Source organism: Phalacrocorax aristotelis, chromosome 9 (genome assembly GCF_949628215.1).
Source record: "Phalacrocorax aristotelis chromosome 9, bGulAri2.1, whole genome shotgun sequence".
NCBI classification, from domain to species: domain Eukaryota; kingdom Metazoa; phylum Chordata; class Aves; order Suliformes; family Phalacrocoracidae; genus Phalacrocorax; species Phalacrocorax aristotelis.
Genome location: NC_134284.1, coordinates 32,186,936 through 32,201,889, shown reverse-complemented (window position 1 = coordinate 32,201,889; position 14,954 = coordinate 32,186,936). Strand labels below are relative to the sequence as shown.

Below are 14,954 nucleotides of genomic sequence, written 5' to 3'. Positions count from 1 at the left end.
TTAAATGAATGAATTTAAAGAAAGACTTCAATTCAAAAAGTTCAGGTAAGTGTTTAGGGATCTAGTTCTGGGTAGAAAAATAAGTTCTGCATAAAAACTTTTGTGATTAGAGAAGATTTTGTGATTGAGAAAAAGAGAAACACTGCAGTTTGGCTGAAGATGTTTTGATATTCATATTTTTATACCAAAAAAAAAAGGAAAATATTTTCCACAGGTATGTTCCACAAATAGGCTGCTCATTCAGCACTTAACCAAATGTTTGTTTTGAAGCATTTTAGATAATGTTCAACAGCTGTTTCTCTTGTCTGATGGCTCTCAAACACCAAATGCTGATTTTTAAAAAACTTCACTTTGAACAGGAGCAAATGTTTATTTCTGTTCCCGGCCTCCGGGTTCAGTATTGATCCCACAGTTTAAAGCAGATTTCAAAGAACAGCTTTGGATAAGAGACTACCACAATGATAAAAAAACTGAAAGGTCCTTTGTGTTGTGCTGACCCCTCCCGTGGTGTGTTGCTTATGATTTGACCAATATGCCATTGGAGGAAGAGACAGTTACTGCATGTTCCTGTTATCTGCTAACATCACCAACAAAAAAGCCCCAAACTATGTGCTAAGATCTTTCTTTTATTTCCGTACTCATCCAGATATGAAACTGATAGACGAGCTACCTACCACAGATGATCTTGCCAGGCTGCACCGTTTTGTAAGGGCAAAGTGTGTGCAGATCTCAAGGGGAGAGAGAGAGAAAATGCTTTGTTTTGCACAGTGTGTGCCCGGTTTGCATATGTCAAGATAATTCCAGTGGCAACAAAAGGGAGAACTTTTTACATTTAGTAACATTTATTTCTGCATTCGGTATCAAGTACATAAGTGCAAATATTCAGAGTCCATAATTAAGTCCATTAGGAACTACAGAGAATGTAATACAAATTGTAATAAATTTAACATGCTGGAACTTTCCAGTTACCATACATGTAAATCAGCCTGTCAATCCCTTACGACAAAAGTACTGGGTTTTGTTTTCATTTTTTTGAGTTATACAAAACTGATTACCATAAGTACTGATTACTGTTTATTTTATTTGTGCTGGAAAACACTAAAACATCAGTCTACAATTCTATATAGTTAATAAAGATGAATCCAACCAGCAACCCAGTGACGTAGAAGCAATTTTAACTATTGCATCAGTGCGCTAAGCAGGAAAGCCCCTAGCCACATGTAACATTAAAAGTTATAGAAGCAATGCCAATAGAAGAAGGAAAAACACTAAAAAAATAAAATAAAAAAGGTCAGTATTATTTAGGCTCTCACCATCATGCACTTTATAAGCAACACAAAAAAACACATCTAGTACACTTTTCTCTTTACTATAGTTTAGTGCTTGACACAAGTGATTGCAAATATTCTAAGTGCAGAAGCAGCAGGGGAAAAGCACTGCTTCCGAGTTTTATGTTTCTAAGATTATGGTGTCGAGAGCAAAAAGAATGATAAATTTGCAGTAAAGTGTAAGAACAGAGCTGTTTCACTCCAGATTCCCCCATTATTCACTACTGTAGTCGATGAATTCTAGATGTCTGCTTTACTCTGCCTTTCTCTTAGCACCTGGGATTTTAGCTTGAATCCTAGGAATAAAGAAGAAAAAGGAGGATTATAAGGTCAGGCTGCTATTCCATTCCAGCGGATCCCTGCTTGGAGTCTTAACCAGGGTTAAACTCTTTAGCTTGTGTTCAGCGTGTTGTCGCAACAGGTGGAACAGAGTCTAATAAGAAAAGGGGGTGATGCCCATCTATGTGTTCTACCAGCCCCTAGTTGTAAACGGCCCAGGTTTTGGTGGTTCATGTAACCACGGGATGGATATGCTCAGTGATATTCTCCCCCTCTCATTATCCTACCATGGTCTATTGGAAGCCGGGAATGAAGTTTAAACAAAGAATTTTCTGTACAGACTTTTAGTCCTGCCTGAGGCTAAGGGTTCTGCAGAGTCACAGAAATATTGGCTGGAAAGGATCCTCTTTGAATCTGCTTCCTATGTGAGGCAGGACTACCCCTGACACTAAATCAGGTTGGCCACAGCTTTGTCTTGATGCATCTTGAATACCTCCGAGGAAGGAGGTTCTGGCATCTCCTTGCTCCAGTGCTGTCCTAATCTCCTAGTGAAAAAGTTTCTCCTAATGGCCAACATCAACTTCCTAAGCTGGATTTGTGTTGTTGCTCCTTGTTATAACATCTGCCACTACTAAGAAAAGTTTGGCTCTATCGTCTTGTAACTTCCCATCAAGTACTTACAAGTTGCTATGAAATTACTCCAGAGCTCCCTCCTTGCCAGACTGAACAAGCCCAGTTTCCTCAGTATCTCATTGTGGGTCACCTGCTCTCTGTACCTCACTGTTTCGTAACCTTCCATCAGATACCTGTTATTCAGCCAACTTTTGCAAAGCCATGGATACAAACTGCTGAGAATTATGGATCTACCTTCCAGCCCAGCCATTCTGCTTCATTAATTCTCAAGTGTCAAGAACTATGCTTAGACCCTTGCTGTGCCCTGAGATATTCCACAAAAGCTTTTGATACAGGCAGCGCATTAAGGAACTAGAGCAGACTGCATCAAAAAATTCATCCAGGTCTTCCATCCTGTCCATGGTGGTTTGAAACACTCAAGATCATGGTGCTTCGAGGTATTTTCTTTCTCTAACGGAGTCGTGTTCTAATTCCCACTTTGTTCATTAACGGTGTTATTAACTCTAAAGGACAGAGCTTGGGGTGGTCAGTGGGGAAGGGAGTTAGCATGTTCCTTCTGCTTTGCCTTGGCCAGGTGGAAGTACGGGACATCAGTCCCTGGTTGGGCTGCTCTGTCGACAGCCCCCCCAAACGGCAGGAGAGGGGATAGAAGGATGCAGGGTCACAGCTCTGCCGCAGCCTGCACTCAGCTGAGAAGGCCTGTGCTCCTCCAGGGAACTGCCCTCCCACAGGCTCCTGCATGCCAGGAGCTGGGGAGGACATAATTCATAGGACACGTTGTCCCCAGAACATCCCAGCTCTTAGCCACCCCCCGGGCACCACAGCCTCACAGCAAGGCTTCTCAACAAGTCTGCTGCTGAACTCACTTTGCCACAACAGTGTTTATGTGGGTCCGGACCAGTCCCAAGTATTGATCAATCTGTGCCTGCAAAGAGCAAAAGGAGACCAAGTCAATCAGGCATCAACAAGGCAGAACGACCCAGACACCTGAACTACACTGTGCGGACAGACTTACCTGATACTTGTCATACACAACAGGGAGAGTAAACATAGACACCACAGCTGAGGAGAAAAAGAGCACACTGTTATATTCCTGCTGATCAGATTCCTCCAGAGGAGAGACCTACTTCACAGCGACAAACACATATCATGCCACTTGGTCAGCTGATCCACCAGGGATCTTTGTATTAAAAATGAACTTTGCTCAAACCTCCCAAATATGGAATTTCCCATTGCTCTGGGACTAGTAGCTGCAAAACCATAAAACACAAATTAGTTCTAGCAGGAGGGACAATGTAATGGGAATAATTAATATTTACTGGAAAGGGAAATAAAAGTTGATGGTTTAACTGTGGGGAAGGCTCAACAAGGATAGACTGTTTTGTCTAAGAGGAAATCATGAGGGAGTTAAAAATAGATTTTAAAAGAAATGTTGATTTTTACCCATTATCAGAAGAGTCAAGCCATTGAAGAGGGCTCCCACGTAAGTCAGCAGCCACATTAGTACTGCAAACTAAATTAAAGATGGATCATTACATCACCTCCAGTGCCAGCATAAGAAGAAATGAGTTCACATAACTAGCTAACATAATGGCACATTAGCCTTTTGTAGCGCGTAAGGGGACTTGTTACGTACGGCACATTAAGAGCTAGGTACTTTTTCTGGGTGTATAAACCCTGTTCTCTGTTCTGCTGTTCACTGCTTCTCACCCTCTTAGCTGAGCTTTCACATATATTGGGGGCTTAATTGCACACATTTAGGACTCTGCATTGAGCATGGCATAGGCAGATCTCTGGATCCAATTTTGATGATGGCAGGGGTCATCCCACACAGGTTAATCACAGACCCACAGTGATAAACCCAGTGACTGAAAACTCTTGAGGCTGGGATATGGGTACGTTTTTCTAAAAATCTTTAGTAATTAGGAGCCTAACCCATGTCTGCTTTCTTAATGATCTTCCCTTTGCTCTGAAGAACACCTTCTTGGGTGTAAGGCTGAAAATAAATAATTGTCTCAGCAGGGAAGGAAAGAAGACCTTCCTCCATAGCAGGAAACTCCACCATTAGAGGAAATCCATATTAAGTGAGGTATTAGATGGGAACACACCATTTTCTGGCAAAGTCATAGAAAGCATAACCCATAGATGCTTCTAGAACTGGAGAGGAGCTATGCTGGTCCTACAACTTTTATAACTCCTGTATTATGATCAATAAATTCAAATGCAGAGTCCCAAGCCTGTAAACTGCTGGAAGCAAGCAGTTTGGAAATCAAAAAGGACAGCAACTTCTATAGTTGGAGCCACACAAAACTAGGTTTTATGATGACACTGTCAACATGGGAAGCAGCGCTTTGAAATGTAGACTGATCCTCTAGAGAGGGTAAAAAATATTTAAAGAAATCCTACTTTTAAAGAATCCACGAGGTCCTGAACGAGAAAGAGTCTCCTCAGCTCTTTCACTGTGCTGTTGACGTATAGCTGGAGACAATCTGTGTATTTCTGAATCTGGTCCTGTGAAAGATTCATTTCCATCTCCAAGTAGGCTCTGCCAGAAACACAAGTCCAGTTACAAACCCAGGCACATTCACCTGCCGTTCACACTTGTGCCTGTCTACCCCATCATTTCCTCCTCCTCAGACCTCATTTACTTGCGCTGGAGCAACACGTCCCCCTTCCTGCAGGCACAGAGCCAGCAACACACACTGTCTTCCCCCTGCATGACGCATCTCCCTGGGCAATTGTGGTCTGCACCAGGGCTGTTGGCCTCCAGCCTTGCCCTCTCCCCACAGAGCCTGGTCTTGATGGAATCTCTCTCTTTACTCCACCCAAAGGGGGATGCAAATCCTAGCTGCGGGGGGGTTCCCCACAAACTTCTGCGCAACGCTGTTGCCACAGAAGGGGATATCTCCTCCAGCTGGCAGCCTCTGGAGGAATAAAACCTGCTGTCTGGACATGTCACATTCGGCAGCAATGCCCCCTTCTCTCTCCTCCATCCCTCTGCCTGCCCTGCACCTCTCTCTGAGCTATGCCTGTGTCATGAGTCACATCTCACAACTGACCCAAGTGAAACCAAAGGAGCAGCACCCCAGCAAGACTTTTTTTCAGTGTGTGTGTGTGTGTGTGTGTGTGTGCGCGCGCAAAGCCGATCGGTTCCATGACCTGGTTTACCAACTTGTTGGCACAGCAGAGGAGAAAGGATCGCTTCTCTCCTGGAGGAAACCACCCAGACCCTGCAGGGGGCACCAGCATCGGCACTGGCACCATCACCTAGAGTAACTGATTGCCACAGCACAGCCAAGCAGTGCTGGAGAAAAGATATAAATAGTTTCCCTCTATGCCAAACAGAGTGTGCCCAGAAACAATACTCCTCCTGCTTGCAGAGATACTGTATTATCATTAGCTCTAATGAAACTCTTTTTCTCTGTTTGCTTAAAATTTTCTGGATCTTTTGAATTTCAGGAAGAAGATTCCCATGTCTCAGAGGACGATGGCTTTTGAGTTGTTTTTTTCCCTCCAGGATCTAAGCCATTACAACCATACAGTTCTTGAGACGCTGGACAACAGAAAAAATTATTTCCCGTTATGAGCAAGAAAAGAATTTTATCCAGTACAAAATTGGCAGCTAAAGAAACTTGAATTGCCACTGGGAATAGATCCTTTGCTAGATAAATGGCCCCTGGCCATGACTGCAAGGCACTCACTTGAAGGGGTGGCCCTCGTCCGTCTTCTGCACAGCCTGTAGGACCGATTTGTAGATTCTGAAGCTAATGGTGGCTGAGAGGCCGGCGAGGGCCAGGTAGGCCACAACGCTGACGACGCTGAACTGGGTCAGGGAGAAGAGCAGCAACAGGAGGCTGCCAAACACGATCCCTGTCTGCTTGATGTCACGCCAGTACAACAGGTCAATAGCTGGGGAGAGAAGACCGACATGTTAAAGGCAGGAGCTAGAAGGGCATCAAGGACAGCCACCATGGCCACTGCGATGCTCGGAGTCCTTGCAGGTGGGCGAAGGGAGGGGGGATGCTCCTGCTTACATCAGCATCGACAGGAACTCCTCAACAGAAGCAGCGAAGTGACTTCAGCAATGCACTGAGGAAATGACAACTGATAACTACTTGAAAACCTCGTATTTCATGTGTCTGTGTCTGGGTTGGATAAGACGGATGAATATCTCCAACCGCAGCATGGTGGGTCTCTTGCAGCAGCCAGGCAAATGCAAGCTGGGGTTTGTGTTGTTGCTAGGTTGTATGGCAAGTTTTATCCCAGTTTGCATTTACTTACTCTGGAAATTCTGGATTGGTTTTTTGTCACAAGTCCAAATGCCAAATGCTTGATCAAAGCATTTTAAAGTTTGGGTTGTTAATAAATGAATGAGAAAGTTTGGGGTTAACTAACCACAATAAACCACTTTCCCATTCAAAGTTTTGACAGTATGATTTCGTTATTTCCTAAATTTTGAGACAGAAAAAGTCTCCTGGTTTTACCACTGCTTCATAGTTACATGGGTCGGAAACCATTTTTCAGATGGGACCTTAAAATACAGATAAATCCTTTTTGCTACTGCAAATCTAACCATCTCTGAAATATTAAAAAGAAACTTTCTGCTGTTAGATAACTTTCCTTGTCTAGGCCATGGGAGGTGTTAGAACAAAACAAGGGCAGAAAACCATTTTCAACCAGTATATTTTTACATTTGTAAAGGAGTTAATTTTGACAATGTTTTTCACCCAGTTTGTACAGTTTATTCCAACCCCTCTAGCAAATAATCCTACCATTAGGAATAGTCACTATAAAAGCAAAATTTTATGAAACTATTGCTGAATATCCAGTCCAAAAGGTGAATTTAATTTCTTTACACCAATAACCTGTTTCTGAGAGGACTCTTCATCCAGCCAAAGAATGTGCTCATGACAATCTAAACAAAACAGCTTCAATTGCACACACTGCACAAGTCCTCAAGAACAGCTTGAACACACCACCAGCCAAACAGATTTCATAGATGCCACTTGTCAAATCATTCTGAACAAAGAGTAAATTCAGGAAAACTGCAATCCGTAAAAAAAAAATCACAAATACAAAAAGAAACAAAATTAATCCAGCCTAGTAGTTCTTATCATCTAATCTCCAAAAATTATGAGTCACCACAGCATGTTTGCCTTGAGTCAATGAGCTATATTGCTCATTACTATTATACATATTAGCATTGCTTTTCGAAGTGATGGGCTTGAATGCAAAAATTGCTATTGTATTACTGAGCTCTTTTCTCTCCATGCAACATTCACATCCTACTATATTCTCCATCAATATACACAATATAATAACTCTTTCATATTTTTAAGTGTCAGCGTTCAGCACTGGACCTGTGTTCATGAGCATACATGAACAGATCTACAGACTGCGTGGAAGCCAAGGGGTGGGGATCTTGGTGGTATGTGCCGGGGTGCTGACTTTCCAAAGCAGGGACCAGGCCAGAGTCTTTCCAGATATACGCCCAGGTCCCATTCCTACACCAATACCTCACAGTTTTGAGGTTCTGGAGTATGCAACTCACAAACCATTCTTTCAAAATGGCATCCAGAACACGTGTGCAGTTTTTACCATTTTTCATACTCTTTTTCAGTCGAGGGGCTGTAAAATTCTGCAGCACAGCACAGCAACTGGTATGCTTTTACCAGCAAGCATTTGGACAGGAGGTATTCTTCACAGCCTGATCATTTTTAGGCTTAAAAATTCCTCTGTCAAAGGTCAGTATTGGAAATTTACGCAAATCTCACTTTTTGAGATACTTAAATTTCCTAGCACACAATACCTTCATGTTAAATGAAATGAGCACAGGTGAGCTAGCTCAGCATGCTGCACATGGAACATCATCTGCTGATGAAAGAAAAAGGCCATGCACCAGGGGAAAACACTACCTGGGACGTAGGCAGTATACAGGCAAACAAAAGAGACCTGAGCCAAAAAATACAAAAGCCCACTTCAGTAGAGTTCCCTGAGTTAATGCCAATTGATGATAAGACCCAAAATGAGCAGCTAAGCCCTCTTCTTTTCTAGGATCATCTGCCTCATATTCCTGGAGACCAGAAGTGCACTGTATGCTCACGCAGACAGATGCCAAGATGCATTTTCTCATTCCCCTCAAAAGGCAAGGTGCTGAATGACTCAAGACAGAGTTGACCAGGTGTGTGTATATGCTGGAACCTGCCCCTTTCTGACGTGAAATTATTTGGATATTTACTAAGCTGTATCAGGTAAATAAAGACTTGCCACAACTCAAAGCAAGATGGACAGAGGCCAAATGACACAGTTCTGGGGATATGTGCAAGCGTGAGAGAGATCAAAAGGCAGCTGGACTCTTTAACCAGCCAAATGAGACTTGGGAGAGAGGGATCCTGTGTCTTTTAGACCTGAGGCAAATATTCCCATGTGCATGGAAAAAATATGTGCCAACTGCTAGGTGGAAAATCTTAGCACAGAGGAGGGAGATATGAGCTGAAAGATTTTTTACATGGCGGTCCCAGTGCACAGGTCCTGCCTGGGGGACACACACAACCCCCCACCCACAGCCTGCAGTAGGTCAGTGGGGATTTTCAAGGGCAGGAACCAAATCTTCCTTATCCTTGTCTCCCTCGCAGGGATGAGGAGCTGCGGCACTGCTGCTGTGTCCAGCTGTTCGGGCAGGATTTGCCTCTCCCACAGCCATTCCTCCTGCTCTCTCTTAGGGAGAAGGGGGTGAGAAAAACTGCCTTGCAAAAGGTAGCGCAGGAGGGAGGTGATTTATGGCTCCTTGGGCAAGGAAGGGGGAGAAGGAGAGTTCAGAGCTATAAATCAGTGGAGGCTTGTGGGGTCCAGCCATGGTCCATAGGCTTCCGTGGGAGAAAGCAGGTTTTTTGCCAACAGGCCTCAGGGATTTGAGCTGTATCATTTCCCCTGGAATTTAAATGCTGCTGAAAACACCTGAACTACTACATGTCAGAGCCATGTTTGCTCCTTCAGTTGCAGCTTCAGTCACTTCAAGAGCTGTTAATGTTATTTTTGTCATGTTTTCTTACATAAACAAATCTCCCTTAAAAGTGGACAGAGGCACACTGGGTGCAGAATCCCCTAGCTGGGATCCTTTGCCTGGCTTCCTCAGGGTGCCATTTTCTTCTGTAACCATTTAAACCAGAGCAAAAGTACCTGTCACATCAGTGTCTGGCATTGCAAATAGATACCAAGGGGTGAAGCCATGAGAAGTCTGTTCCTTCACTATTAGGTGAACCCAGAACTGGGTGCATTAACCCCCTCCACACCCTTTTTTAAATTCTGAACTGGTATGAAAATGAAAGATGAAGTTGTCCACCACATTTATATGTCTGCTTTGAGTTTCACCTCATCCTATATTCATATAAAACTGATTAAGACAGCAAACAACTCCCTCAGATACTTGCTGAACCCATGAGTTTACTGCCTTTCAACAGGTCACAAAATATAAATGGTGGCCTGAGTCTTTGATGAAGGGTAGCTGCCTGTTCATGCCTGCACCCCTTCCTTTGCGTGCCGAAGAGATGACCACCCGGGCTCAGACCAGCCTCCCCAGCACATGGGGATGCAGTGAGTACAAGGGTGGCAGGGCCGGGAGCTGAGCAGGAGCTGCACACCTTTGCACACACATCTCTCTGCAGAGCCATTTACCCGCACGCACTGGCCCCACGCTTGGCCAGGCTGAGACAGGCTTCGAGTCTGGCTCTTGTGTCGGTAGAGTGTTCCCCAGATAAACTAGAGGACAGGGAATCCCTCACAGCACGAGTTTTTTATATATATACATATAATGAGTTATATATATAAAATGAGTTATATATATTATAATAATCACATGTTTTGATCAATCCTCAGTGAAAAATTGCCCCGTAGGGAAGGAATAAAAGGTCCTAGTGTGGTCAAGGGTCCTGCAAGCACTAGGGGTGTTGCAGGCAGTGTGTGTGCATGTGTGTGTGCACGGCACAGCCCAGACCCGACTACAATGGCACGATTCTGAGCAACGCACATTGAATATGCATGAAGCAGGAGGCTGGTGCCACGTGAGCCTGTCGATATGTGATGTGCATGCAATTGGACAGTGGGTCAATCTGCCTGGCTAAGCAAGATACACTTCTGAGAGCCAAAATGCCAACTTCAGACCACCTGAGGTTTGCAGCTAGGATTTGCAAACAGAGTTTTGGAAAACAGGCACTAATATCAGCCTTGGCTTCGCTGAGGTTTAGGATCCTTCTGTTTTGAAAATCCCGACTGTAAAACCCTGACCATGTCCATTAACATGCAGAAGCTGTCCATCTGTAGCTTTCCATGATCTCCCTTTAGCCTCCTGGAAGGAGGGAAGCAGCATTGGTCACTTTGCACTCTTTCCAGTACAGCACATCAGAGTTCTGGCTCATTTGTGGAGGTATAAAAGGACTCTCGGTTTTGCCAGAACTGCCTCAGACCTAAAAGTATTTGTATTTATTAAGGACGACTTGCCATCACAGAAGTGACGCAGGTCACTGCAACTGCATGTGAAGAATTTTTCTGGAGAAGCGTGTCTGATGAGCTATTGATCTGAAAGTATCACCTGCCTGTTTTTTTCAACTGACAGCAGAACTTGTAAAATGTTACTCACATAGCCTTCTATTTGAAAGAAAAAGTTTTCAAGGGTGCCAAATCAGTGTCTCAGCTATACTTTATGGTATGATTTCATCTCACTAAACTAATGTGAATCCTCCATTTGGGCCCAACTCCCAGACTAGTGATGCACAAAGGTAAACTCTATGATATAAGCAACCACTTTTTAATATGAGCAGCTGGTAAATACTTGTTTGTGAGGCAAGCTAAAAGTAACATCACAAATATAAGTAGCAGCAGCAGCATAGAATGCTTGTGCCAGCAAGGAATGCTCCGAAGTACAGTGCCTGAAAGCTCTCCCAGCTCTCATCATGGCTTTCAGCAGAAAATATTTCTGCTCCTCAATATTTGCCATCAAAAAAAGCCAGATGCCAGACCTGGGGGCTGGGAAGAGCAGTGCTGGAGGCAAGGGGTAAATGACTTGAGATGACCGAGGTGGACTATGTAGTGATGTTCCTGAATCCATTCTCCTCGGGACTGGATGGAAACATGAGGACTGGGTCTGGTGGTTTACGTGGTCCCCAGAAGCACTGTGGTGTGGGGCAGCTGCAGCCCAAGGTTCCTGAGCGGAGATCCCAGAGGGAGAACAGAGGATCCAAATGAATTTGTAGATAAAATGTCCTCCCACCTTCAGACTCACACATGGTTATGTTTTTGAAAAATGCTTCTGTAAGAGAAATGGTGATCTTTCCATTCCATGTCTCAAAGAAAGAATTTTAAGATGAAAATTAATGAAGACCAACTGAGCACAGACTGGACAATTCACATCTTCCACAGCTTCTCCCTCCCCTCCTCTGAAAACCTTTGTTCTTTCCTTCTGACTTGGCAAGTTTTTCCTCTACTGCAGTGACTGTATGAAAAATGAACGTGTATTAAGCAGCATTTACATGGGAGTAAGTACAAAAAGTGTGTGCAAAACCCTTGTGTCCAGCCTTCAAACAAGGCCCATGGGCCCTGATGATTGAATAAAAGGTTATATGCTCTTCAGCTTACTAACAACATCCTTGGATGTGGTCAAGCTGTTCTTCCCACAATTGAGGTCCCATTGGGCCTCCTTAGGAGGTAAAATCAATGAGTTGTACAGTTTCATTTGCTATGTAATATTAGTATTAATGAGAATTGAGAAAAAAACTGTCTACACACAGCCTTTAATTCTGTATAGGGTATAATATTATGACTTCATAAATATAAATGACTTCATAAGTCACTCTCAGACCTACTGGCAGTGAAAAGATCAGATAACCTGATTTAAGAAGGGCAATCTTGTTCATAGCATTGTCACAACAATATTTGACAACAAATGCAACAATTCTGTAAGTCCTGAATAGAAGTAAATATTGCTTACATGCAAATAAATTCCAGTTTGCAGTTTTAACCACAGGCTGCAGGACCAGGCTTTCCCTCTTCCCTCCAGTGAAGGCTCCAATGTGGCCATTGCTCCCCTCCCCACAACAGATCTGATTCAAACGTAATACAGATGGATATGCCATTTAATGAGCAGCCTGGTGCCTTCAGGAGACTGCTGTGATTAACAGCAGAGCCAAGACAAAATATCTGTGCTGTTTCATGAGGCATCTCTCCTTATCCTTTACCTGCAGCTTTGAGGTATCTCTCCATACTTCTCCTACCTCTTGTACACACTTTGTCCATTAACCCCCTTGTCCTCAGTTCAGCTTTATATCTTTATCATTCACCTGCCCCAAGACTCAACTTGAAAGTTCAGACCTTCTTGGTCCCCAAAGTCTGATGAGAGAGACATGGAGCAGGAACAGAACCAAGGAAAAGGGAATTCTTGATTTAGGCTGCCCTCCACATTACAGCGTACTTCATCTGCAAGATCAAGATGTGAGCAAAAAATACTGATTGATTGCCTTATGTGAGGTGCCAGAGGGGGCTTGGGTAGACAGAAGAGGATTGGCAATAAAAAAATCAGCCCTACAACCATGCCACATACACGTCTACTGTAGTATTATTAGGATTATTATTAGTATTAGTATTGTCATTATTGTTATTGTTGTTATTGTTATTATCATTTTCACATGAGAGATGCTTTAAGACGAGGATTTAACATAGTGGCAGGAGAAAGCCTCCTCCACACACCTCCTGCTCATCAAACCATATCACTATCTGACTTGGCCAGTTTCTATGGAGGATGTTATTGCTCTCACCTTAAGTGAGCAGAAACCAAGGAGACTGAGCAGAGCCCCTGAATGCAGTCCCTGAAGGCACATAATAATATGGAAATGTTAAGAATTTCCTGAGATGCTCCTGGACCAAAATAACAGACCTGGACCCTTCCTAACTCTGTTCAAACATTTGAAAATCTGCAGGTTTTCAAACCGAATGGCTCAGACCTATGTTATTTGTGAGAATTAAAGGTGACATGGAGAGAGTATCCCTTCTGATATCAAAAAAGCCTCACTAAAACTCGCTTTCCAGATACCTAATGAAAACAAAAGCAGGCCTCCAATGTTGCTTTCAGCTACTGCCCCATCATCATCCTTTTCTAAGTTACTCCTCAGGGAATACCTTAAAATAATCTTACTTTGGGGGAATTTTCTCCTTGTTCTGGCAATGAAAGAATATTGCCCATCTATTCTTTAAAAAAAATAAATTAGTACATTCAGACATGGCACAGCAGTTGTGCAGAGCACACAGTGGCAGAGCTATTGAAATCTCACTGATTTTTTTATACCACCTAGGTCAAGGTGTTTGTTGGGATGGGTGGCAGCTGAACGGTGTGAAGCTCATCTAAGAGTTTGTCCTCTAATCTCTTGATCTTGCAGTCGTATTGCCATCAACAGGAATGTGCTGGAGGAAGGACTGATATAATTTCTGCAGCAGCGACAAAAAAATGAAAGCAAATCTGAAAGTGGAAACAAATCTTTAACAAATTTCATGCAAATTTCACAGGAAGTCAACTGTGAAATTAGGAAGTCAGTTACTCGTAAGTTAGTGTCATTTTGTTAAACTATTAGCTAAATTGGTTACAGCAGATGATTACCTGGTTCCAAGATTTTAGCTCTACCTAGGTCCAACCTAAGAACCAACTACTGGGACTGATCTTGAGCTACTGGAAAGAGGGACAGTTCATCTGACCAAGACAAGTGGATCCCAGCTGAGAGTTCAGCCCACAATATTTTCGGGAAAGCACTGAAGGTACCAACTGGCTGAAGTTATATTCTCAGGATAATAGCTGCAATTAGACAGACTTCAGAACTGTCAGTGAGACTACAGATCGATAGCATGTATCCCTATTATTACCACTGAACTTCTTTATCAGTCTTAAAGTGGGAAACATTGCCATGAATAGTTGGTGCAGCTTCTCAGCACCCTTTGGAAACCTATTGATATATCAGTCAAGCAAAGAAGCTGGTTCTTTGGAAACAGCTGCCAAGAAAATGCTACTCAATAACTCCAGTCCCAGCGGAGTTATGTCAGCTAGATGAATTTGATGGAGTCTGCAGTCCTTTTCCACATTAAGTTATAATTATAATGTGGATAATATTTAGGATCATTTCTATGAATGGTTCACAGGCCTTTTTCTCTGGATCTTTCAGATTTTCTATTATAATAAGTCTTGCAGGAGGTTGAGGCTGCAGGAACTAGCATGTCACTTATGACCACCCAAGAGCTGACATGTAGAAGAAATAGTGTAAGAGGGAATACTCATGGGGACCAGTGTACTGACATCAAATAGCTCCACGAAGTTGGGGTGCAAAGACCTTCCTAATCCTGAGAAACCTCTCCAGCAAGGCATGGGGGTGAGTCCTGCCAAGCTGGGCCGAGTCCCTGGGGAAGGCAGAAGGACCTGCTCCACCACCTGGACCTGGAGGCACAGCTCACCCCGCAGCTCCCCTCTGGGAACTGCACACTGTAATGGTTTATGCGGCTGGCGCTGGCTGTACGTTGTTACGTGAAGGCCCACATCAACCAGCATGCCCAGTCAGAGATGTTTCTCCAAACACTCATGTATTATGCATGGTTCCATCCCAGCCTACTTCAAATGCATCACCTTCCAGTGTGAAAGATGACTTGGGTGTGGAAGTCAGCTGCAAATCCCCAAAGCTGCTATGA

General features: G+C 43.5%; 1 protein-coding gene across 2 annotated transcripts in view; it reads right to left on the bottom strand.

Annotated features, from left to right (window-relative positions):
* Positions 1-820: 820 nt before the first annotated feature.
* Positions 821-14,954, bottom strand: part of RTN1 (reticulon 1) — a 120,005-nt gene continuing 105,871 nt past the window's right edge. For both annotated transcript variants that reach the window (XM_075104190.1, XM_075104191.1), the window contains 6 exons: positions 5,942-6,149; positions 4,647-4,785; positions 3,684-3,753; positions 3,256-3,302; positions 3,107-3,165; positions 821-1,624 (listed from right to left, as the gene is read on the bottom strand). In XM_075104190.1, coding sequence (XP_074960291.1) covers positions 1,582-1,624; positions 3,107-3,165; positions 3,256-3,302; positions 3,684-3,753; positions 4,647-4,785; positions 5,942-6,149 — 566 coding nt within the window. In that variant the 3' untranslated portion in view covers positions 821-1,581. The remainder of the gene's footprint in view (positions 1,625-3,106; positions 3,166-3,255; positions 3,303-3,683; positions 3,754-4,646; positions 4,786-5,941; positions 6,150-14,954) is intronic.